The sequence below is a fragment of the Anguilla anguilla genome, chromosome 12, assembly GCF_013347855.1.
Source record: "Anguilla anguilla isolate fAngAng1 chromosome 12, fAngAng1.pri, whole genome shotgun sequence".
NCBI classification, from domain to species: Eukaryota; Metazoa; Chordata; class Actinopteri; order Anguilliformes; family Anguillidae; genus Anguilla; species Anguilla anguilla.
Genome location: NC_049212.1, coordinates 41492676 through 41516825, shown reverse-complemented (window position 1 = coordinate 41516825; position 24150 = coordinate 41492676). Strand labels below are relative to the sequence as shown.

The following is a 24150-nucleotide window of genomic DNA, read 5'->3' as shown; positions in this document are numbered from 1 at the left end:
AATTTTCACGCAATATGGAATATATGGATATGGCAATATAGCCTATATGGAATTGACGATGAGAAAGTAATCAAACAGCAAATTGTTTACAGAGTGTGCATGTTTTCTGCTGTTGTTGCCAGTTATATTGGAAATGTGAATGCATTTTGTCGCCTCGGAAGTCAAGACATGAAAGTGAATGTTCGGATAAAAACATAATGAATGCGTTTGAGAGGATATATAAAACAGTTACAATCTGACTATTGGCCTGTTATATCCTATTTGTTGCATAACAAGAGGTCCAAGTTCAACTACCAACGACAGTTTTGCTTGACAACGGTAAAATATGCCCAAACGGCTGCAGAAGAATATTTCAATTCCAGGTGATTAAATCGATAAAAATCAATAAATACTTAATGACTTAATATGGGAAAAATATTACTGCAGCGTTTTGAAATAATCCCACGCCAAACCTTGCGTAGGCAAATGCAGTATAATAGGCTACAGGCTCCTTGAAAATGGGACATTGATAAAACAAAAATAGCACAAAATACAAAATTCTACGCATAGCCAAAACATATAAAAAGCAGTCTTTTCCGGCTAAAAACGACATTCACTTCAGAGTACTGGTTTTCCGATTGCAAACTCTAAATATTCTCCGGCGGATCTGGTTCAGTTTGAGGCCATATATGAGGGGATTTAACAGCGGTGGAACAACGAGGTACTCCACGGACATGAAACTGCGGAGAGTATGCAGGCTGGTGTTGGAACCATAGCGAGCGTACATGACGTCAAAAACGATTGCGACTGTGAAGTTGCCCAAAGAGATTAAATGGGGCAAACAGGTCTGCATGAATTTACTGCGTTCTTCTGGCGATCGCGCAGATGCTTTGACGATATTAACATAGGAAACAAAGATCACCCCTGCTTCTAAACTGTGTATTATCGTGAGAATGTACCCGTATATGTTGTTGATAGTGGTATCCACACATGATAGCTTTACCACTGCCCAGGATGTGCAGTAAATCTTGTCGATGTTAAATCCACAGAGGGGTAGTCTGGCTATCAGGCCCATCCCAATAGCTGATTCACTGATAGAAAACAGCCAGGTAAAACACAAAAAATTCGCCACCTTCCGAGGCGTTATGATGGAGTGGTACTTGAGCGGCTTGCATATCGCGACATACCGGTCAAAAGCCATCACTGCTAATGTAGTGAACTCACAGAAGATGTAACTGTATATTACAAGCATTTGAGCGAGACAAGCTTTATACGGCGTAACACTCACGTCAGATGAAAGGTCCACCAATATTTTAGGATAAAATGTAGAGACACCAAATATCCCATTTACACACATGTTGCACAGAAATATAAACATGGGCTCATGGAGCTTTCTATCTAAACCAATTATCGAAATCAAAGTCAGGTTTACTAAAGTAGTAAAAATGTAAACGAGAAGAGTGACGACAAAGTATGTTTTTTTGCTTGACTTCGTGTCATTTAGTCCTTGTAGAACAAACAGCATTTCAGTCGAATTCTCCATGGTAGTTCTTTTAACAGGTGTGTATAAAACACCGGGGAGACTCTGAAGTGTTCTTGCGCCAGCTTTTCGGGTGTTTCGGGTGTCCTGTACCGCAAAAAGAACGAGTCGTCAGCAATTGTCAAACCACCTATTTCTACTAGAGCGTATACATTTCCGATTCCTAAATCATCTATCTCAGATGTTACCTTTTCACAATGCTTATCATTCGAATAAAAATGAAAGAACGGTGGGGTTGAAATTATACAGCAATTTTTCAAATTGAAGACCTTCATATACAAAAAAATAATGAATTAAATATTAATTTGGTTCGTTTATAACTGTACACGAGAAAGCAACACGCGGGAAGATTTAATGTCGGTGTCCGCCGTGTGAGGCTATTTATATCTGGATTGCGTGAATGTCCATTGAGATTTGCCAGCCAATAACCGTCCTACAGTGAGTAGCCTATGCTTAATCAAACCAAGTCAACAGAGAAAACTAAAAATAGAACGATAATACGGACAAATGTTAAATGTTCCCAAAATAATAGAATGCGTAATGAGAAGTGGGTTGTGTAACACGCATATGTCCATAGTGACAATAGGCACTGCTTCTTAAAAAATGTTTTCATATTTTATCGATATTTAATTAATATCCTTCTTTAATTAGCATTCAAGCTGTAGCGTTTGTCACTAGCATGTTCGCTAGCGAGTGAATCCTGTAACGGTTTAAGGCTTTTGTTTCATATGTAAGTATTTGGAGAGAAAGGTAACATTAGCTGTACTTCTACGGTACTTGAACACACACACAGACACACACGTAAGAACAATGAACGATTTCGTTATATTTTGTATTCTTTTCAGTCTGGCTAATGTAATGCTTTCTAACTAGTGGCAGGTTGAGGTAACTTAAAATTAGTCAAGAGACGAACACAAAGATTATCTAAAAATATATCTTAAGTGACATTTGACGATTTTAGTGCAGTTTTGTCACTTGGCGATGCTAAATATGCAAAAACTAAGCAACATTTGCAGCAGCACCCCATACTGTGTACATTACCTTTTCTTAGTAGGCTTACAGAACGGTGACAAACCTGAATAAATGAGGAGAAACAAAATGAATGTACACTCCTGGGCAAAAAAATGGACCAAGCCAAAAATGGCAAAATATTAAGCTTTTAATGGTCTTAACAACAAATCATTGGTTAAAAAATTAGCAAGAATTAAAGAAATGCACTCCTGAGACCTCCTGTGCCACCATTTGCTCGTTTACTTTTGCTGCAGTGAACTGTTTGAGGAAAAGCTAGACACAGGGAAATTCACTTATACAGTAGACAAATTAACATAATGTCAAATAAGAGAGTCATGTTTTGTATTTGGTTGCATATCATTTGCATGTCATGACTTCCTGATGTCTGTGACCTATCAACATCATCAGAGTCTGGATATCTTATTCTCAGGTTGTCCTACAAGCGATACAAAAACTCTTTGCATTTGAATGGATCTCTAAGGGAATTGGGGGGTGGGACTAGATTCAGCTGTAAATTATGCTGATACAGTATGGAACACATTTGTTGTCTAAATGGCTTTAAGTCATCAAGGGTCCAAGGTATCAAATGAGCCTAAAACCACCATGCTGCTGCCAGATATGCAGTAGGTACTACAAGCATTGTTTCTCCTGATTAATTCTCCTGTTGAACTCATTGGAAAATATATTCAGGAGAAACAATACTTGCAGTATCTACTGCATATCTGGTGGCACGACACAAGTAATTTTCCCAACAATTGTTTACAGACAGATTATTTCACTTTTCATTCACTATATCACAATTCCAATGGGTCAGAAGTTTACATACACTAAGTTGACTGTGCCTTTAAACAGCTTGGAAAATTACAGAAAATGATGTCATGGCTTTAGAAACTTCTGATAGGCTAATTGACATTATTTGAGTCAATTGGAGGTGTACCTGTAGATATATTCTAAGGCCTACCTTCAAACTCAGTGCCTGTTTGCTTGACATCATGGGAAAATCAAAAGAAATCAGCCAAGACCTCAGAAAGAAAATTGTGGACCTCCACAAGTCTGGTTCATCCTTGGGAGCAATTTCCAAACGCCTGAAGGTACCATGTTCGTCTGTACAACAATAGTACGCAAGTATATACACCATGGGACCACGCAGCCGTCACATCGCTCAGGAAGGAGACGCGTTCTGTCTTCTAGAGATGAACGTGCTTTGGTGCGAAAAGTGCAAACCAATCCCTGAACAACAGCAAATGACCTTGTAAAGATGCTGGAGGGAACAGGTACAAAAGTATCTATATCCACAGTAAAACGTGTCCTATATCGACATAATCTGAAAGCCTACTCAGCAAGGAAGAAACCACTACTCCAAAACCGCGATAAAAAAGCCAGACTACAGTTTGCAACTGCACATGGGGACAAATATCAAATATCAAATTTTTAAAGCAATTTCCTCTGGTCTGATGAAACAAAAATTGAAGTGTTTGGCCATAATGACCATTGTTATCTTTGGAAGAAAAAGGGTGAGGCTTGCAAGCCGAAGAACACCATTCCCAACTCTTGACACTATCCCAATAGAAAGATAGCTAGCTAGCAATGCAGATTTTTTTTCTGATAGGTTTAAATACAATAATTAATGCCAACAACATATCAAACCAATTAGATGAAGATGACTGATAATAGCCTACAGCAAAATGAATAGTGAACAGGGGTCGTGTGTACAATTTAAAAATAAGTAGCCTACGAAATCCTACAATTTAAACTCTTCGAACAAGGGCTGCGCGACCATTACCACACCAGAAATATTAATTAGTTCTCTAGAGCCAAGAGGCATAAAATTCGCTTGCATAACTAGCAACTAGAGAAGCCCGGCTGAACCACTTGAAAAACGAAAACTGGCTTAGCCTACTGAGTTATCATCCCAACTGCTTATATAGCCTACCTTACCCATCAATACTGCTAATTTTTGGAACAGACCCCCCTTGCATTGCCAATGACGTAGGGTGATTATAGAATAATAGGGGCTAGTTGAGTCAACAAGGAGGAGTGCCCTTCAAATCAGGAAATCGTGATGGCCACATATGCTTTACTTTTTCACCACGAATGCATTTTGCCTCAAAATTGTCACTTCAATGTCCTGATATGGACAATGCAATTACTGCATAATTTTCAAATAATCCCACTCCAAACTTTTAGATGGACTTTTCTGCGCAAAATCAAAATGCTGAGCACGAAATATAAAATTCGCACCTAATCAACACATAAACATCAATGTTTTTCAACATGGAGAAGGATGTGAAAACGGCATTCACTTAAGAGCATCTGTTTTCCGGCTGCAAATTCTAAAGATTCTCCGGCGGATTTGGTTCATTTTCAGGCCATAGATGAGGGGATTTAGGATCGGTGGAACGACGAGGAACTCCAGGGACATGAAATTGCGCAGTGCCTGCACACTGCTGCTGGAACCATAGCGAGCATACATGACGTCAAAAACAGCTGCGACTGAGAAATTGATCAAAGAGATTAAATGAGGCAAACAGGTCTGCATGAACTTACTCCGATCTTCCTGCGATCGCACAGATGCTTTGATGATATTAACATAAGACACCACGATCACCACAGCTTGTAAACTGTGCAAAACCATGAGAATGGACCCGTATACGTTGTTGATAGTCGTATCCACACATGACAGCTTTACTATTGCCCAGTTCGAGCAGTAAAGCTTTTCCATCGTGAATCCACAAAGTGGTAGTCTGGCAGTCAGGACTACCACAATAACAGTTTCAGAGATGGAAAACAGCCAGGTAAAAATCAACAATTTCACCACCTTCCGAGGCGTGATGATGGAGTGGTAATTGAGCGGCTTGCAAATCGCGACATACCTGTCATAAGCCATCATTGTTAGCGTAGTGATTTCGCAGAATACATAGGTGTATATTACAAACATTTGAGTGAGGCAAGCTTTATATGGAGTAACACTAACGTCAGATGAAAGGTCCACCAACATCTTAGGATAAAATGTAGAGGCACCAAATATGCCATTTACACACAAGTTGCACAGGAATATAAACATGGGCTCATGGAGCATTCTATCTAAAAGAATTGTGACAATCAAGGTCAGGTTCACGCAAATAGTAAAAAGGTAAACGAGAAGAGTGACGACAAAGTATGTGCGTTTGTTTGACTTCGTGTCATTCAGTCCTTGTAGAACAAACACCAGTTCAGTCGAATTTTCCATGTTAGTTTTGTAACAGGTGCACAGGGGAGTCTCCGATGTGTTCTTGCGCCAGCGTCTCAGAAGTTAGTTTCTTTTGCCGTTAACGGAAAAAGTGCAGACCGTCAGCATTGACCCAGCTGCCTAATTGTATAAAGTCTTGTAGATTTCCTATTCCCAAATAATGTATTTCTGATATTACCTGTTCACAATGCTTATCATTTCAATAAAAGGGAAATAACTGTAGTTTTAATCCTTCAACAATTCTTAATATTTAACAAAAGCAGTCTTCATATATCGAACATTTATTATATGGCTTACTGATGTTTAAGGCAAAGGGCTCAAGTCTTCGTTTGGTTTGTTTCTCACTGTACACAAGAACGCAACACACCAAGAGATTTAATGTCCGTACCCACCGTAACCGGCTTTATATATCTGTAGCCTGTTGTGGCCTTGGAGATTTGCCAGCCAATCACAGGCGGCTACAGCGAGTCTGCTAAAAGAGATCAATTACGAGACACAAAAAAATAAAATAAAAAAATAGAAAGATGGCACAGGGAAGTGGTAAATGCGCCTTTAAGAATAAATTGTTTGCAGTTAGCATGTATGAAACGTGGTTTAAACATATGAATTGGAGTGCCGACTGCGGGCCAGGCCTTACGTCCAGCATCAGTGACCAGCTCACCAATGATCTTGGGCTGAATGGAAGCGAATCCCGCAGCCATGTTCCAAATCTACTGTAAAGCCTTCCCAGAAGAGTGGGAGCTATTACAGCAGCAGATGGGTGGGGGGTCCAGCTTATATGAATTCTCAGGGTTTTGGAATGCGATGTTCAACATATTAAAATTTATATTTAAAAAAATATACAAAACTGTTCTTATGTGATTAAATAAGTAATGCTTTTACAAGTTTCAACTCGGGGTCATATCTGTCAGGTGGTGCGCTTATAAAGGTGAACCCTCATGGTTTAAAACAAAACAGTGAATAGCTCCAATGATGACAATATTAATGTCATTAAATTTTAACTTTTCATTAATTTTTTTTCTGAACCAAAATATGACTGAAATACAAAATTCAGGTGTTTAAAAAGTTTAACATGGGAAGTCATTGTAAGAAGAATAAATAGTCATTCTCATTCCAATTAAATGTTTTGTGCACGTCTAATGACATTTTTAGAAAATAAAAATGGTTTTAATGAATTCATTTTGACCTAATCTAGTGTTTTTCCGGGGTCACATCTGACCCCAGTTGGTCATTTGTGTCCGCGAAATATGTTGATCGCTTCAGGCTGAAGGCCACAGCGTTCATAGTGCAGCGGGGCAGGTGGATAAGTCCAAAAACAAAGGGAAGCCTAAGGAGAAGGAGAAACCTAAGGATAAGGGAGAAGAAATACGAATCATAGGCTGTTTTACAACAGAACTGACGTACGCTTTGGCCACGCCCTGCGGTTCACAAGTTGGAATCACTTTATTTGCAATTTTCTGGAAAGAAGGAACTAGCAAGTTTTTTAAAATTTATTTTTATCTCAGGACCACTTGGTAAACTGTAGGCTACTACTTTTTATTTAAAAAAAGGTAATTTGCAGTGATGGACCGGTAATTGACAATGAGATATCAGACACACGTGCAAAAAAAAGTTATTAAATCAGGAGAAATACCAATTAAGGTAGATATCAGTAAATGAGAGGCTAAATGGTTTATTAAAAAAAATCATATTAAAAAGAGATGACAGGAAGAATAGAATACAGGAAGTTAAGGTCTAATTTATTTGCCATTAACTGGTCTGGAAAACAAGGCCTGGAGGGGGAAACAGGAAAGAGGAGAACGCCATTTCTAGATTAGGACTGTCACACAGGACTAAAAAGTAGCCTGTGTATAAAGAAGCACGAATCAGATAGGCGTGATTTTTGTGGTGGGGAAGAAAGTGCATTAATGACATTAATAATTGTGGTAAATATAACTTGTGAAAAAAGACTACATATTTGAATGGGGAAACAATATTTTTATTACTAATCTGTATCTATAATCAATGCATAATTGCTCTGTCTTCCATTACGAGAAAAATGACTTGATTGAAATGATTGGGCTTGAATTGTGATTGAACAGCATAAACATTCCACTGGTGAACACAAATGGCAAAAACACAAATGTAAAGTCACAGATGCATTGGAAAAGAAGTTACTGGGTTTCGACCCTGGAATGCAATCAGTGACGTTACGTGATGTTACGACTGTACTCTTTTTTGAAAACCAAAATAGGTCACCCTCGTAAAACTGCGTCATATAATGGTATTAATTATTATTTCGGGGTTGAAGTTACAATCTCGAAGATTTCTGTTTCGTTCTCTTTGGCGGTGCCAATGGCGAGAAGCGGTAATTGCAGGTTTGTTTTTGGACCACACTTCCCATAGATCCAACCGGATCCAACCAGTGTCGCCTGTGTGACGTCAGTCAGTTGGCACGCCAACTATAACACTTACTATTTACTGAATAAAAAACGGTTGTTATAAAAGTAACGTCACGTACATACTCGTTCGTTGTCTAACATTAGGCTAACTTAAGATGTCTTTACACTACCGAGCCGGGTTAAAATGCCATAGCAAACCTGGGGTAGAATTAGTGATGATCAATTTCTGCAAACGTTCTTTATCCACCTTTTGCTCGGTATGAACATGTTTACACTTCAGAGAAGAATTCGCCGGATTCGCTGTGGCTCGTGCAATTATGTATCTCGTGCATAATAAGCAGTCTTTTTCGTCAATGATTGTTGTGTGGTATTTTTGAAACAACTGCCTTGCAAAATGTTACCCCTGGTGTTTCTGGTTTTGCTAGCTAAACTGTTCGAGAATAAAGCTGAGCTGGGTGTTAAATTAGCAATCAGAACAAGAAGAATAAAAAAAATAAAACAAAGGAGATTTCAGCAAAAAGGGCATAAAGGCTGAAGGAACACGAGGAAGCGTAATAAAATAATAACAATGCTAATCCATACTGCCGTATTCTTTTATTTAGTTTTCTCCTGCGTGACATCTTCAGAAATCAGACCCGGCTCTGCTCCACATACCTCGGCTTTATTCCGATCATTATAATATATTGATGAACTCGATAGCAATGTAAATAACGGCAACGTTAAGGCTAGTTCAGATCAATGATTCGCAACGAGGTGAAACGGTTTTAGAATGTTGCAGAGAAAATTGCAGCGTTGTGAACTGGCCCTGAGGTTTTAAAAGACCGACCTAGTCAAATAGACAAGTGCAGTTTTAGAACGTTTACAATCAGACCTCTTGGAATTTTGCAAGTTGAATCCAGTTTGGCTGCGGATCATTGATCTGAACTGGCCTTTAGTTGGCTACACTGCAACGTTGCAACAAGGTAGCACTGCATTCGAGAGATGGTTTGCGAGGTCGGTACCGGTCGGTAGCGTTAGCTAGCGTTTTTTCTAATTGTTAGCTGACATGAGATTGTGTTAATTACATCAGCTAGCTAGCTAACGCAACGTCAACCGATATGAGAGATGGATACTGTGCTCAACGTTATCTAAACTAATGTTGCCTTTATTGACATGGTCCGGTAGCTAGCGTTAGCTGTGCAAATAGCTATGTAATTTAGTAAAGTTACATTGTCATTAAATGTAATACGAAATCAACATCAACAAATATGATCTCATGTTACACAAAAACTTTAGGGTTCCATAACTCCCCCCACCCCCCTTTCTCTGTGATTCTAACGCATGCAGACACCGGAAAAAACAGTACGCCGTTCACACACAAGTGAGTTGAAGAGCGAGCCTGTTGCGTTAGTTCCGACTACCCTCTCAGGCGGACCAACCACTGATGGGTGATGGAAAACGCGTCCTAACTATGCGCCGCTTGTGATTTTTTCCGGGAATGTCGCCACAGACACCCAGTTCTTTAATCATAAATAATAATATAAATGAATATAATAATAGGCTCAATCACCATTGTGTTACCTAATTCGGCGATAGATAGTGACTTAACAGACATTTGTTTTAATGAAAATCTTCGAGATTATTACTTTAAATAAAAAAAATTCTAAAGTGGTAAGTCATTCGGCTAAAAAAACAAAAAACAAAAACAAACTACATTTCCACACAGCTAACGAGCGTCGCATTCATTTTACCTAACGCCCTTTCTAAACTATTGGCGTCATAGTTAATATTTTAGATCGCTAAACGCTAAAATGAACTTGGTCCTGATTAATGATTGCAAACCGATGTGAAGTACCCAACCAGTTAGCTAGCTAGCAGCGCTGTCTATACAATTGAGTAAAGCTGAATTACACAACAAGAACAATTACAGATTTTTTTCTGACAGGTTTAAATACAATAATTAATGCCAACAACATTTCAAACCAATTAGATGAAGATGACTGACAACAGCCTACAGCAAAATGAATAGTGAACAGGGGTCGTGTGTACAATTTAAAAATAAGTAGCCTACGAAATTAATGAATCTGCAACCGCGGGAACAAGAAGGGAGTTAGACCTATTATAATATAGAAATTAGCTTAAAACTAGAAATATGAATTAGTTATCTAGAGCCAAGAGGCATAAAATTCGCTTTCATGTAGTAACTAGCAACTAGAGAAGCCCGGCTGAAACACTTGAAAAACGAAAACTGGCTTAGCCTACTGAGTTATCATGCCAGCTGCTTATATGGCCTACCTTACCCATCAATACTGCTAATTTATGGAACAGACCCCCCTTGCATTGCCAATGACGTAGGGTGATTATAGAATAATCGGGGCTAGTTGAGTCAACAAGGAGGAGTGCCCTTCAAATCAGGAACTCGTGATGGCCACAAATGCTTTACTTTTTCACCACGAATGCATTTTGTCTCAAACTTGTCGCTTCAATGTCCTGATATGGACAATGCAATTACTGCATAATTTTCAAATAATCCCACTCCAAACGTTTAGATGGACTTTTCTGCGCAAAATCAAAATGCTGAGCGCGAAATATAAAATTCGCACCTAATCAACACATAAACATCAATATATTTCAACATGGAGACGGACGTGAAAACGGCATTCACCTTAGAGCATCTGTTTTCCGACTGCAAATTCTAAAGATTCTCCGGCGGATTTGGTTCATTTTCAGGCCATATATGAGGGGATTTAGGATAGGTGGAACGACGAGGAACTGCAGGGACATGAAATTGCGCAGTGCCTGCACACTGCTGCTGGAACCATAGCGAGCGTACATGACGTCAAAAACAGCTGCGACTGAGAAATTGATCAAAGAGATTAAATGAGGCAAACAGGTCTGCATGAATTTACTCCGATCTTCCTGCGATCGCACAGATGCTTTGATGATATTAACATAAGACACCACGATCACCACAGCTTGTAAACTGTGCAAAACCATGAGAATGGACCCGTATACGTTGTTCATAGTCGTATCCACACATGACAGCTTTGCCACTGCCCAAAGTGTGCAGTAAATTTTGTCGATGTAGAATCCACAGAGAGGTACTCTGGCTATCATGACCACCGCAAAACCCGATTCACAGATGGATAAAAGCCAGGTAAGAATCAACAATTTCGCCACCTTCCGAGGCGTGATGATGGAGTGGTAATTGAGCGGTTTGCAAATCGCGACATACCTGTCATAAGCCATCATTGCTAGCGTAGTGATTTCGCAGAATACATAGGTGTATATTACAAACATTTGAGCGAGGCAAGCTTTATATGGAGTAACACTAACGTCAGATGAAAGGTCCACCAACATCTTAGGATAAAATGTAGAGGCACCAAATATGCCATTTACACACAAGTTGCACAGGAATATAAACATGGGCTCATGGAGCATTCTATCTAAAATAATTGTGACAATCAAGGTCAGGTTCACGCAAATAGTAAAAAGGTAAACGAGAAGAGTGACGACAAAGTATGTGCGTTTGTTTGACTTCGTGTCATTCAGTCCTTGTAGAACAAACACCATTTCAGTCGAATTTTCCATGGTAGTTTTATAACAGGTGCACAGGGGAGTCTCCGAGGTGTTCTCGCGCTAGCTTCTCATAAGTTCGTTTCTTCTGTAGGCCTACCGTTAACGGAAAAAGTGCAGACCGTCAGCATTGACCCGACTGCCAATTTGTGAAAAAAAAAAAATCTTGTAGGTTTCCTACTCCTAATTTATTTCTGATATTACCTGTTTACAATTCTTATTTCAATAAAAGAGAAAGAAGTGTGCAGTTGAAATCCAACAATTTTTAAAATGTCACAGAAACAAGCATCTTATATCAAAAATGAATGATATCGCATTTTGATGTTTAAGCCAAAGGGCTGAAGTCTTCGTTTGGGTTTTTTCTAACTGTACACAAGATAGCAACACGCAGAGAGATTTAATGTCCGTACCCACCGTATCAGGCTTCATATACCTGCAGCCTGTTATGGCCTTTGAGATTTGCCAGCCAATCACGGTCGGCCACAGCGAGTCTGCTAAAAGAGATCAATTCAATTGCGAGAGACAAAAAAATAAAATAAATAAAATAAAAAAAAGAGAGAGAAAGCTAGTACATGGAAGTGGTAAATACGATTAGATTATAATAGTCGGCTAATAGAACAGTTTGGATTTAGCATGCATGAAACGAGGTTTTACACGTGTCCACAGTCAATGTACCCGTTCTTCCTAAATATGCGCTACATTTGCAAACGTATGTGGACACCACTTCAAATCAAATGTCTGTCCTGCTAAAGCAGCCCAGTCAACTAGGCCGCACAAGCTCGCAGAACTAGACCGCGGAGAGCTGAAGGCGTAGCGCGTAAAAATCATCTGTGCTCCGTTGCAACACTCACTACACAGTTCCAAACTATGTGGAAAACGCTTTTATCCAAAGCCACGTGCAATAAGTGTATACCGAAAGGTTATAACAAGCCCTTTTAACATTTAATAGCCTCTACGGATTCACATTACAGATATTTGTAGGCTAATTCATTTATGACTAGTCAAAACGCTAATTGAAAATTCACATTTTGACTAGTAAGATCTCGCCATTAAGTTCTATGGAACTCCAATTAGATGTATATGCGCTATACAAATATATAAACGCAACACATTTATTTTTGCAGTCATTTTTAATGCGTTTAAATAATGCCTCAAAGATTTGTTCTATGTGCACAAAGATCTTATTTCTCTCAAATTTTGCCCACAAATTTTTTATATCACTATTAGCTAGCATTTCTCCTTTGTCAAGATAATCCATCTCCTGCACAGGTGTGGCATATCAAGATGCTGATCAAAAGCCATCACTACGCCGATGTTCCTTATGATAGTCAATAAAAGGCCATGCTCAAATGTTGAGTTTTTTGTTGTTCAATGCCATGATGTCACAGATGCCTCAAGAGTTAAGAGATCATGCAATTGGCATGCTGACTGCAGAAATGTCCTGTAGAGCTGTTGCCAGAGTAATGGGTGTTCATTTCTCCACCCCAAGCCGCCTCCAGCATCGTTTCAGAGATTTTGGAAGTTCGTCCAACAGGCCACACAACCGCAAACCACGTGTAACCACGCCAGCCCAGGACTGCTACATCAGACTCCTTCACCTGCGGGATCGTCTGAGGCCAGCCACACGGACAGCTGATGAAACAGTTGGTTTACACAACTGTAGAATTTCTGCACAAACTGTCAGAAATCCCCTCAGGGAAGCTTATCTGTGTGCTCAACGTCCTCACCGGGGTCTTGATTTATCTGCAGGTCAGTGTCACGATCGACGTGAGTGGGCAACAGCTCACCTTCAGTGGCCACTGACACGCTGGAGAACTGTCCTCTTCACTGATGAATCACGGTTTCAGCTGTACAGGGGAGATGGCAGGCAGCGTGTATGGCATCGAGTGGGTGAGCATTTTGCTGATGCCAACGTTGTGAACAGACTGGCCCATGGTGGTGGTGGGGTGTTGGTATGGGCAGGCATATCCTATGGACAGAGAACTCAAGTGCATTTTATCCATGGGAATTTGAGAAACAGAGGAATCGTGATGAGATCCTGAGGCCCATTGCTGTGCTATTCATCCACCGCCACACCTCATGTTTCAGCATGACAATGCACGACCCCATGTTGCAAGGATCTGTATACAGTTCCTCAAAGCTGAAAATGTCCCAGTTCTTCCATGGCGTGCATACTCACCAGACATGTCACGCATTGAGCATGTTTGGGATACTCTGGACCTGCGCATACGACAGCGTGTTCCAGGTCCCACCAATATCCAACAACTTTGTACAGCTATTGAAGAGGAGTGGGACAAGATTCCACAGGCTACAATCAACAATTTTATCAATTCAATGTGAAGGAGATGTGCTGCATTGCATGAGGCAAATGGTGGTCACACAAGATACTGATCGGTATTCTGTTCATTGTCATGGTATCTTCTTTTTTGGTGAATCAGTGACGAACAAATGCGTATCTGTATCCCCAATCACATGAAATCAATAGATAAGTGCTTAATGAATCAATTTCAGTTGACTGATTTACGTTTATTACCTTTGAACTCAATATAATCTTCAAAATTTATAAGTTGGGAGTGGGCATGTATTGACCACCTGAAACGCTCAGAAGTTCCTCATCGCGACCATTATGCCCGATGGCGCAAACGTCGCTTCACAGTTTTCAACTGCTTTCCTAACGGCTATTTTGCATCCTGCCACTTGGATAACAACTGTGAATATGTACGGATTGCTTGTCATGCTGAGACAGGGACCACCCTTTCTCATGTTAACCTCAAATACGCCAGACAGGACACTTACACAATATGCTAGCAAATTAAGACAAGTCCATTAATCTCTATAGGTGGTCGATACACATCCCCATAGCAACTAAAGCTAGCCCTGGGCGACCTCTGACATATTTGCCTGCACAGAACAAAATCGCGAAAATTCTGAAAAAATAACCTCGGTTGATAATAAGGAATTTTTTTATACATAACTAGGTTACATTACAGGTTGCTACCGATATTTCGCCTATTTTATATACATTAGCAAATCTATTTACGTTTTCTTGCCTACCGAACAAACCTGGGTAATAAGGTGCATGTTCTCATTATAGCTCCATCTAGCGACAAGTTCCACGACATTATTCCGATTAACATGCATGGAAGCTTCCCTTTTTACTGTAGCCTAGTAATAAACATACATTTGACTAGTATATGATTGCAACAGAAGATATTCCAGTAAGCATGAATGATTAGTGAAATGTAAACTGAAACGTAAGAATTAGCTAACATGTTTCAGCGTTCTTACTTAGCCTTCATTATGCCACACATAGGCCTACTAGCTAAGTAGCAACAGGTAAGAGTGTAGCTTTTGCATTTTACACCGTAGTCTATAGGTAGGCTACGAGAACATATTATTCCTGAAACATTCAATAATGATTTAAGAGAAAAGGAAGTAGCATACTTACAGACATATCTACTCCAAGGCTAAAACGTATGAACAACACTGCGCTGATGTAGGCTACACTGCACCGACTGCTCGCAGCACTGCATTTGCTTGACTGAGCACAAAATGGCCGGAATTAACTCATCGAAGCTAGATGTAATACAGGAAAACGTCCACAAGATGGCCACAACTTAAGTAACGCATACAACGCATAATACAAATCTATATTTAAATACATATTTAAACGCTGAAACACATATCTACTTGCTTACGTTTAGCTTTAGCTACTCTATTTAATAAGAAGGGCAATACAGGAAGTAGGCTATTGTTCCTGAAATTTACGCGTCACTTCCCTATTGCCACCCAATTTAAAGGAAATTTCGTGCCAGGAATAATCATCGTTGTCTGGGTGATCGATCATGAAGATGACAAGCTGAACTCTTTGCAAAAGTTCGGAATCTCTTTGTTCAAATGTTGGCGACTCATCTCAAAAGTAGACTCCTCCAGTCAAAACCACGACGATGCTACAACGGTCATTTCTAGACGGGATGCAGGAGATTTCAGGAGGTGGTGTCTTAGCCTACCGTATATTTTGGCCACAATAGAAGAATTAAATCGAGTGAAGTTTCACCTAATTTTTAGCTGAACTAACAAATTAGTTGGACAGAATGATAGCCAAATAAAAGATGGAGTTAACTACCTATAGAAGATAGGGAAACTAGTAGCCTAATGCGAGGGAGCTAGCTACCGATGTAGCGTTACTAGTTAGGGTTTATTTGGCTACCTTTCTGTCCGAACAAATTATCCTTAGGTTGACTAAAACATTAGGCGAAACTTTCCTTCTTGAAGGAGGATTCTTATATCACAGTGAACCTATTGGATAAGAGATCATTTTCTAAAATCTCCTATTTCCCACCTAGACACGACCTGCTATTATTGGCCTACAGTACCATAATGAATGGAGAAATAACGTTGAACTTGAATGAAATTAATTTGTATTTGAATTATGAGGTGTAGGTATCATAAGGCTGTAGGTCTATGTAGGCTACTGGTTACTTGGAGACAGTCTTCACGTTGGTGTCAGTAAAAACACACAAAATCTTGTATTTGATTCAATAGCCTAGTTTTGCTTTCACTCAAGAACTCAGAAAGAACAATTGCAATGCAGTAGGCACAGGATCACAGGCAATTGTGATAATTAGACACCCAGACCAGAAGAGAGAAGTTCCTGAACAGCATTGACAATTCCTGAGGGTTTTTAGTATGGTGTGCATCAATAGGCTACCGATCAAACACACCCTGAACACACACACACATCATCCCCTCAAATGTAATAACAACCCCGGATTGTGCTCGTATTGTCGTGTTGTGTACGTCATTGAAATATAAACTGGATGTTCGGACTGTGTCGATACCTCACGTGACAGCTAGAGATCGTGAAGCAGCGCATTTCAAACTAAACGGGCACAGCAAGGAGCCATACAGTCTTTTTTATTATGCATATCAGACAGTTCAGTGTCAGATGGCCTTGTTAAGAGCTACTTAAAAATATGCCGTTCTATTATTTTATTATCTCATTTCACAGTAATCATTCAGTGAATGTACTGTGAAAGAAATACATTTAGAACAGCCAAAACTACAGCTTGATGTGCTCCAAGGGGCAAAGAAGAATCAAATAACTCTCTAACTCAGAATGTACCACAAGGACAATGTTTTCAGACACAAGACAAGGCAAGAGAACCCATGACCCACAACGTTTTGCGTAAATCTAAAACATAGCCTAATATAAACCAAGGCCACTAGACCAAGATTAGTTTATATTACTTCTGTGAATATCTAAAACTGTGATGCATCTGAGAATCCTTCTGTTCTACTGTTTAGAGATGATTTTAGTGCTGTTGTCACTTCTATGAAAACATATGTAGGTGGGATATTTCTTTTCAAAGAACAAACATTCACTTTAAAGAATGTCTTTTCCGGCTGCAAATCCTGAAGATTCTCCGGCGGATCTGGTTCAGTTTCAGACCATAGATGAGGGGATTCAGGATAGGTGGAAGAACGAGGTACTCCACGGACATGAAATTGCGGAGAGCGTGCAGACGGCTGGTGGGACCATAGCGAGAGTACATGAGGTCAAATATGACTGAGACTGTGAAGTTGGCCAATGATATTAAATGGGGCAAACAGGTCTGCATGAACTTGTTCCGTTCTTCCTGCGATCGCACAGAGGCTTTGACGATATCAACATAGGATATCAAGATCAGCACAACCTGTGCAATGTGAAAAACCGAGAGAATTGTCCCGTATACGTTGTTGATAGTCGTATCCACACATGACAACTTTGCCACTGCCCAAAGTGTGCAGTAAATTTTGTCGATGTAGAATCCACAGAGAGGTACTCTGGATATCATGACCACCCCAAAACCCGATTCACAGATGGATAAAAGCCAGGTAAAAATCAGCAATTTCATCACCTTTCGAGGCGTGATGATGGAGTGGTAATTGAGCGGCTTGCATATCGCGATATACCTGTCATAAGCCATCATTGCTAACGTAGTAAATTCGCAGCAGGCGTAGCTGTATAATAAAAAAATTTGAGTCAGACAAGCTTTATACGAAGTAACACTCAAGTCAGATGAAAGGTCTACCAGTATTTTAGGATAAAATGTACAGGCACCTAATATCCCATTTACACACAAGCTGCATAGGAAAATAAACATGGGCTCATGGAGCGTTCTCTCCAAAATAATTGTCACTATCAAAGTCACATTCACGAAAATAGTAAAAAGGTAAACGAGTAAAGTGACAGCAAAGTATGTGTGTTTGGTAGACATAGTTTCATTCAGTCTTTGTAGAATAAATACTATTGTAGTGGAATTCTCCATGGTAGATTTTTAACAGTTGCATATGAAACACCGGGGAGGTTCTGATCCGTTCTTGCGCCAGTATTTCCGCTGATAATTTCTTCTGCGCCACAAACAGGAAAAGTACAAAACATCACCAATAAGCAGGCAACTTGTTTGCACAAAGGCTTGTGGACTTCTTATTTAGAAATTACTCGCTCTGATATAACCTGTTTACAATGCTAGTCATTTAAAAAAATTTCAACGAACTATATTGCTGAAATCCCAGAAAAATAATCGGAATGAACAGCATTACTTTCATATATCGAAAAATAATATCATCATTCCCGATGTTAAAGCCAAAGGGCTGAAGAATTCATTTGGTTTCTAACTGTACAGAGAAAGCAGCACGCCGAACGAATGAATGTCTGTGCCCACCGTATCGGGCTTTATATCTGGATTGTATCAACGGCTTTTGAGATTTGATGGGTAATCACCGTCCTCACCGAATCTGCCTAATGAGCTGAAGTCCCGAGAGAGAGAGGAATAACAAAGGCAAGTATTAAATATGATGATGATGATGAAATAGACCGACTTTATTAATCCCAGAAGGGGAAATTCGCATTGTCCACAGCGCAGGACATTAAAAAAATTCCCATCTACTCACACAGGCAAAGCACTGTCTAAAAGTCATTTATTAAAATTATCAAAATTTAGGCCTTCAATTGAAATTATTGATTTCAAAATTTGGCCAAGTTCTAAGAAACCATTTTGGCTATCTTAGCTCACACAAATTAAAAAAGCTCTATTCCACAGTAATCGTACCCAATGTTTCCTAAATAATATCAAGTAACTTTGGCCTGTGGTAAAAGCAAGGATATATAAGATATTGGATTGTCCAATAGGATGAAGCCCACAATGACAATTTCTTTGTTTTAACTGTCAGATGTTCTTTTTTGAATCAAAATTATGAATTAAAAACTATTTGGCATCTCCAGTCCCACTTGAATTTGGAATGGCAAATTCGAAAACTTTGTACAACCATGCTCATATATGGCCCCTGCTGCTGACTCAGGAGAGTGAAGGTGATCTGCGATTCTCCTCTGAAGCATGAGACTGCCAGCCAGCTGCTTCTTTTCACACCTCAGTCACAATCATACACACGTGCAGAGCAGGAGTGGAGGAGGCCTAATCATACACACGTGCAGAGCAGGAGTGGAGGAGGCCCAATCATACACACGCACAGAGCAGGAGTGGAGGAGACCCAATCATACACACGCGCAGAGCAGGAGTGGAGGAGGCCCAATCATGCACACGTGCAGAGCAAGAGTGGAGGAGGCCCAATCATACACTCACGCAGAGCAGCAGTGGAGGAGGCCCAATCATACACATGCGCAGAGCAGGAGTGGAGGAGACCCAATCATACACACGCACAGAGAGGGCAAACCACAGGCACCTGGACGGCCAGCAGGAGTCACCAGATCAATGAACAATTCTACACCCCTACTGACTTTATCCTGCTCATATCCTCTCATATCCATACCCATTATGAACCGCTCCTGTGGAGCTGCCGGCCACAGTCGGCACTGGCACTGGCCAGATCTGATCCAAGATCGTGGTGCCCACTCATGTGCTGCAAGCCGCAGTCAGATGTATTTAAGGATAATGGTAATACTGCAAGTAATCCCTGTTCCTGGATTTTGGCTGAGTTGAATGTGGTTCCATTGTTTGTCTGAAAGCAATGGGTGGTCTAAGCTTCAAAACTTTGCTTGATGTTTTAAATTCTGAAACTTTTACACTTGTTTCATTTCGCTAAGATTTACAATGAGTCTTACGGTACTGAGCACAGACCCTCACTTCTGATGTTTCTGTGATACTGAAAAAAACTGTTCTGCATTTATCCTTCTTCTGACTTTTTCAGAGCGTGTCTGAGTGTCTGTCAGTACTGTACTTTGCCCCAGCTCCCAGAGGTAAGCTGTGGGAATGTCCCTCTTAGCTGAATAACACTGAGTCTGGTGATGGAGGAAATGCTTTATTATGTGCAGGATACTTGTGTCTTATTGTGACTTTCCGTCAGACTGTTGTCAGGCAAAGATCCTGATTAGCTATCAGTTGAATGGTTAGAATGTATTTTGCTTGTACTGTGCCAAATAGCACAGGTTTGTTGCACAATGTCACAAGGTCAAACCAGGTCCAGGTCAAGCCAGAATTTCTTTCCTCCACTACTGCAGCAGTACCAGTTAATTAAAAAAAAATGCTGGTGACTTTTCCAGAGCACTGCAAAAATATGCATATGTAAATGCGAATGGGCAATATTTTTCTTGATTATCTTCCATGATTTTTTGTGACATTATTTCATGTATTTAAAAAGATATTTAAAGCATCAAAAAGCTACAGCATGCTCTGCACCAATGGGCCAAGAACAATTTAACTGAAAATAATTCACATGTACAGTATAAGACCTCATGTATATTGAACACTGTGTTGGGGGGTAGTTCAGAACTGTACATGTAGATAAACTAGTAGTTTATTTGTGTTTTGCAGCAGTTTTTTTGGTAGGAAACTACATTGTAATTTGTATAGTGCTTACAATTGTTATTTACTATTTTGTAATTTTGAGGTGCAGTTAAGTACAGTAAATACTTTTGGCCCTAAAAATTATTTTCTTCAGATCCCTTTGACCAAATACTGCCTCCTTGTTCTAATCCTGATTTTGTGAGAAGCACTCAGCTCCACTATAGTTTCTAATGGTCAAGTGCCAATTGGCACACACTGCTGGTTCTCCACACTGAGCAGTATAGTTTTTCTCCCCTTGTGCAAATAGAAGGCATTGCTCACATGCACCCTATGTCCGGGAAACATGATAATGATGTTTTCTTATTTATTTTTATTTTTTTTTACAAAGTAGTTTGAACTGAATTTTTTTGAGTTATTGTTGTTTCAGGAGCAATATTTCTATTTAGGGTTACTTTGGTGCAGCTCAGCTTGCAGAGTGGAGTAACTGGCTACTCTGTACAGCCACACTTTCAGAGTAGTTACACCAACGCTGATTGTACACCAAAATTCCAATAAAGTCCAAATAACAACAGACCTCCTTTAAAAAAAAACATTGTTCTTTATATATATTACTATAACAAAAATATACATATTTTTCAGTTATATCTGTGACAATATCTAAGAGAAGGGCTAATTTTGGAGAAACACAGGAACATTCTGAGTTTTTTTGCTGTTGTTCTTCCTGCAACTAAAAACTCAATCTATATTTTTACTGTCTTGCGTGGATATGAATATCAGTGGCAACACTGGCAAACACGAGACTCATTCCAGTTTGTATCTGACTGGGCTTTTCAACTCCGAATGTTCCGTAAAGACAAACTTTTTCTACACAAGGGAAGGCAACACAACCCATGAACCACAAAAGTTTACATATAACTAAAACATAATGTAAATCAAACTAGGCCACTAGACCAAGACAGGCTTATATTACTTCCGGGAATATCTAAAACTGTGCTGCATCTTAGAATCCTTATGTTCAGCTGTTTAGAGATACTTTTTGGCCTGTTGTAATTTATATGAAAAAATTTGTAGGCGGGATATTGCTTTTCCAGCTTGGACAAAGTATACTCCAAACATTCACTTTAAAGTACGTTTTTTCTGGCTGCAAATCCTAAAGATTCTCCTGCGGATCTGGTTCAGTTTCAGGCCATAGATGAGGGGATTCAGAATCGGTGGAACAAGGAGGTACTCCAGGGACATGAAATTGCGGAGAGCGTGCAGACGGCTTGCGGGACCATAGCGAGCATAAAATAGATCAAAACCAACTGCGACTGAAAAGTTGGCCAATGATATTAAATGTGGCAAACAGGTCTGCATGAACTTATTCCGTTCTTCTTGCGATCGCACAGCGGCTTTGACGATATCAACATAGGAAATCAAGATCAGCACAACCTGTGCAACGTGAAGAACCGAGAGAATTGTCCCGTATACGTTGTTGATAGTCATATCCACGCATGACAGCTTTGCAACTGCCCAAAGTGTGCAGTAAATTTTGTCGATGTAGAATCCACAGAGAGGTACTCTGGCTATCATGACAACCGCAAAACCCGATTCACAGATGGATAAAAGCCAGGTAAAAATCAGCAAATTCATCACCTTTCGAGGCGTGATGATGGAGTGGTAATTGAGCGGCTTGCATATCGCGATATACCTGTCAAAAGCCATCATTGCTAACGTAGTAAATTCGCAGCAGGCGTAGCTGTATAATACAAAAATTTGACTCAGACAAGCTTCATACGAAGTAACACTCAAGTCAGATGAAAGGTCTACCAGTATTTTAGGATAAAATGTACAGGCACCTAATATCCCATTTACACACAAGCTGCATAGGAAAATAAACATGGGCTCATGGAGCGTTCTCTCCAAAATAATTGTCATGATCAAAGTCACATTCACGAAAATAGTAAAAAGGTAAACGAGTAAAGTGACAGCAAAGTATGTGTGTTTGGTAGACATCGTTTCATTCAGTCTTTGTAGAATAAATACTATTGTAGTGGAATTCTCCATGGTAGATTTTTAACAGTTGCATATGAAACACCGGGGAGGTTCTGATCCGTTCTTGAGCCAGTTTTTCCGCTGATAATTTCTCCTGCACCACAAACAGGAAAAGTACAAAACATCACCAATAAGCAGACAGCTTGGTTGCACAAAGGCTTGTGGACTTCTTATTTAGAAAGTACTCGCTCTGATATTACCTGTTTACAATGCTAGCCATTTAAAAAAAAATTCAACGAACTATATTGCTGAAATCCCACAAAATAATTGAAATGAACAGCATTACGTTCATATATCGAAAAATAATATCATCATTCCCGATGTTAAAGCCAAAGGGCTGAAGAATTTATTTCGTTTCTAACTGTACAGAGAAAGCAGCGCGCCGAACGACTGAATGTCTGTGCCCACCGTATCGGACTTTATATCTGGATTGTATAAACGGCTTTTGAGATTTACCGGGTAATCGCCGTCCTCACCGAATCTGCCTAATGAGCTGAAGTCCCGAGAGAGAGAGGAATAACAAAGGCAAGTATTAAATATGATGATGATGATGATGATGAAATAGACCGACTTTATTCATCCCAGAAGGGGAAATTCGCATTGTCCACAGCGCAGGACATTACATTAAAATAGACAGCCTACAAAGCACCGCAAAATAAAACAGTAAAATATCGACATAAAAAAACACACACCGGGGGTCAGGGTTGGCACCAACACACAACTGTGCAGGTCATACAATCTTAAGAAAAACACGCTTTCAGCATAAAATTTTTTCCATCTACTCACACAGGCAAAGCACTGTCTAAAAGTCATTTATTCAAATTATCAAAATTTAGGCCTTCGATTGAAATTATTGATTTCAAAATTTGGCCAAGTTCTAAGAAACCATTTTGGCTATCTTAGCTTACACAAATTAAAAAAGCTCTATCCCACAGCAATTGTATCCAATGTTTCCTAAATAATATCAAGTAATTTTGGCCTGTGGTAAAAGCAATGACAAAATGATAAAAGCCCACAATGACAATTTCTTTGTTTTAATTGTCAGATGTTCTTTTTTAAATCAAAATTATGAATTAAAAACTATTTGGCATCTCCAGTCCCACTTGAATTTGGAATGGCAAATTTGCAAACATTGTACAAGCATGCTCATATTTGGCCCCTGCTGCTGACTCAGGAGAGTGAAGGTAATCTGTGATTCTCCTCTGAAGCATGAGACTGCCAGCCAGATGCTTCTTTTCACACCTCAGTGACAATCATACACACGTGCAGAGCAGGAGTGGAGGAGGCCCAATCATACACATGTACAGAGCAGGAGTGGAGGAGGCCCAATCATACACACGTGCAGAGTAGGAGTGGAGGAGACCCAATCATACATACGCGCAGAGAGGGGAAACCACAGGCATCTGGACGGCCAGCAGGAGTCGCTATGGTAAATGGTAAATGGACTGCATTTATATACCGCTTTTATCCAAAGCGCTTTACAATTGATGCCTCTCATTCGCCAGAGCAATTAGGGGTTAGGTGTCTTGCTCAAGGGCACTTCGACATGCCCAGGGCGGGGTTTGAACCGGCAACCCTTCAACTGCCAGACAAACGCTCTTACCTCCTGAGCTATGTCGCCCGCTAGATCAATGA

The 24150-nt window shown here is 39.9% G+C and overlaps 4 protein-coding genes across 7 annotated transcripts; all 4 read right to left on the bottom strand.

Moving 5' to 3' along the window:
- Positions 1 to 348: 348 nt before the first annotated feature.
- LOC118209497 (olfactory receptor 8I2-like) lies at positions 349 to 15268 on the bottom strand. Of its 4 annotated transcripts, none has more exons than XM_035384825.1 (3): positions 15144 to 15268; positions 2561 to 2594; positions 349 to 1606 (listed from the first exon to the last, which is right to left on the bottom strand). In XM_035384825.1, exon 3 carries the CDS (start codon positions 1520 to 1522, stop codon positions 593 to 595), a length of 930 nt encoding a protein of 309 aa, XP_035240716.1. In that variant the 5' UTR covers positions 1523 to 1606; positions 2561 to 2594; positions 15144 to 15268; the 3' UTR covers positions 349 to 592. The 4 variants fall into 4 exon arrangements, with proteins under 4 accessions (XP_035240716.1, XP_035240717.1, XP_035240714.1 ...); XM_035384826.1 differs by lacking the exon at positions 15144 to 15268 and adding an exon at positions 12129 to 12185; XM_035384824.1 differs by lacking the exon at positions 15144 to 15268 and adding an exon at positions 10785 to 11727 and having other exon boundaries at positions 1489 to 1606.
- On the bottom strand, positions 3991 to 6116 carry LOC118209504 (olfactory receptor-like protein DTMT). Its single transcript, XM_035384833.1, has one exon. The coding sequence runs from the start codon at positions 5757 to 5759 to the stop codon at positions 4830 to 4832; it is 930 nt and encodes a 309-aa protein (XP_035240724.1). The 5' UTR covers positions 5760 to 6116; the 3' UTR covers positions 3991 to 4829.
- A 1682-nt stretch (positions 15269 to 16950) lies between the features above and the next one.
- On the bottom strand, positions 16951 to 18241 carry LOC118209512 (putative gustatory receptor clone PTE03). The gene has a single exon (XM_035384840.1). The coding sequence runs from the start codon at positions 18004 to 18006 to the stop codon at positions 17077 to 17079; it is 930 nt and encodes a 309-aa protein (XP_035240731.1). The 5' UTR covers positions 18007 to 18241; the 3' UTR covers positions 16951 to 17076.
- A 2778-nt stretch (positions 18242 to 21019) lies between these two features.
- LOC118209500 (putative gustatory receptor clone PTE03) lies at positions 21020 to 22912 on the bottom strand. The gene has a single exon (XM_035384828.1). It carries the CDS (start codon positions 22525 to 22527, stop codon positions 21598 to 21600), a length of 930 nt encoding a protein of 309 aa, XP_035240719.1. The 5' UTR covers positions 22528 to 22912; the 3' UTR covers positions 21020 to 21597.
- Positions 22913 to 24150: the final 1238 nt, after the last annotated feature.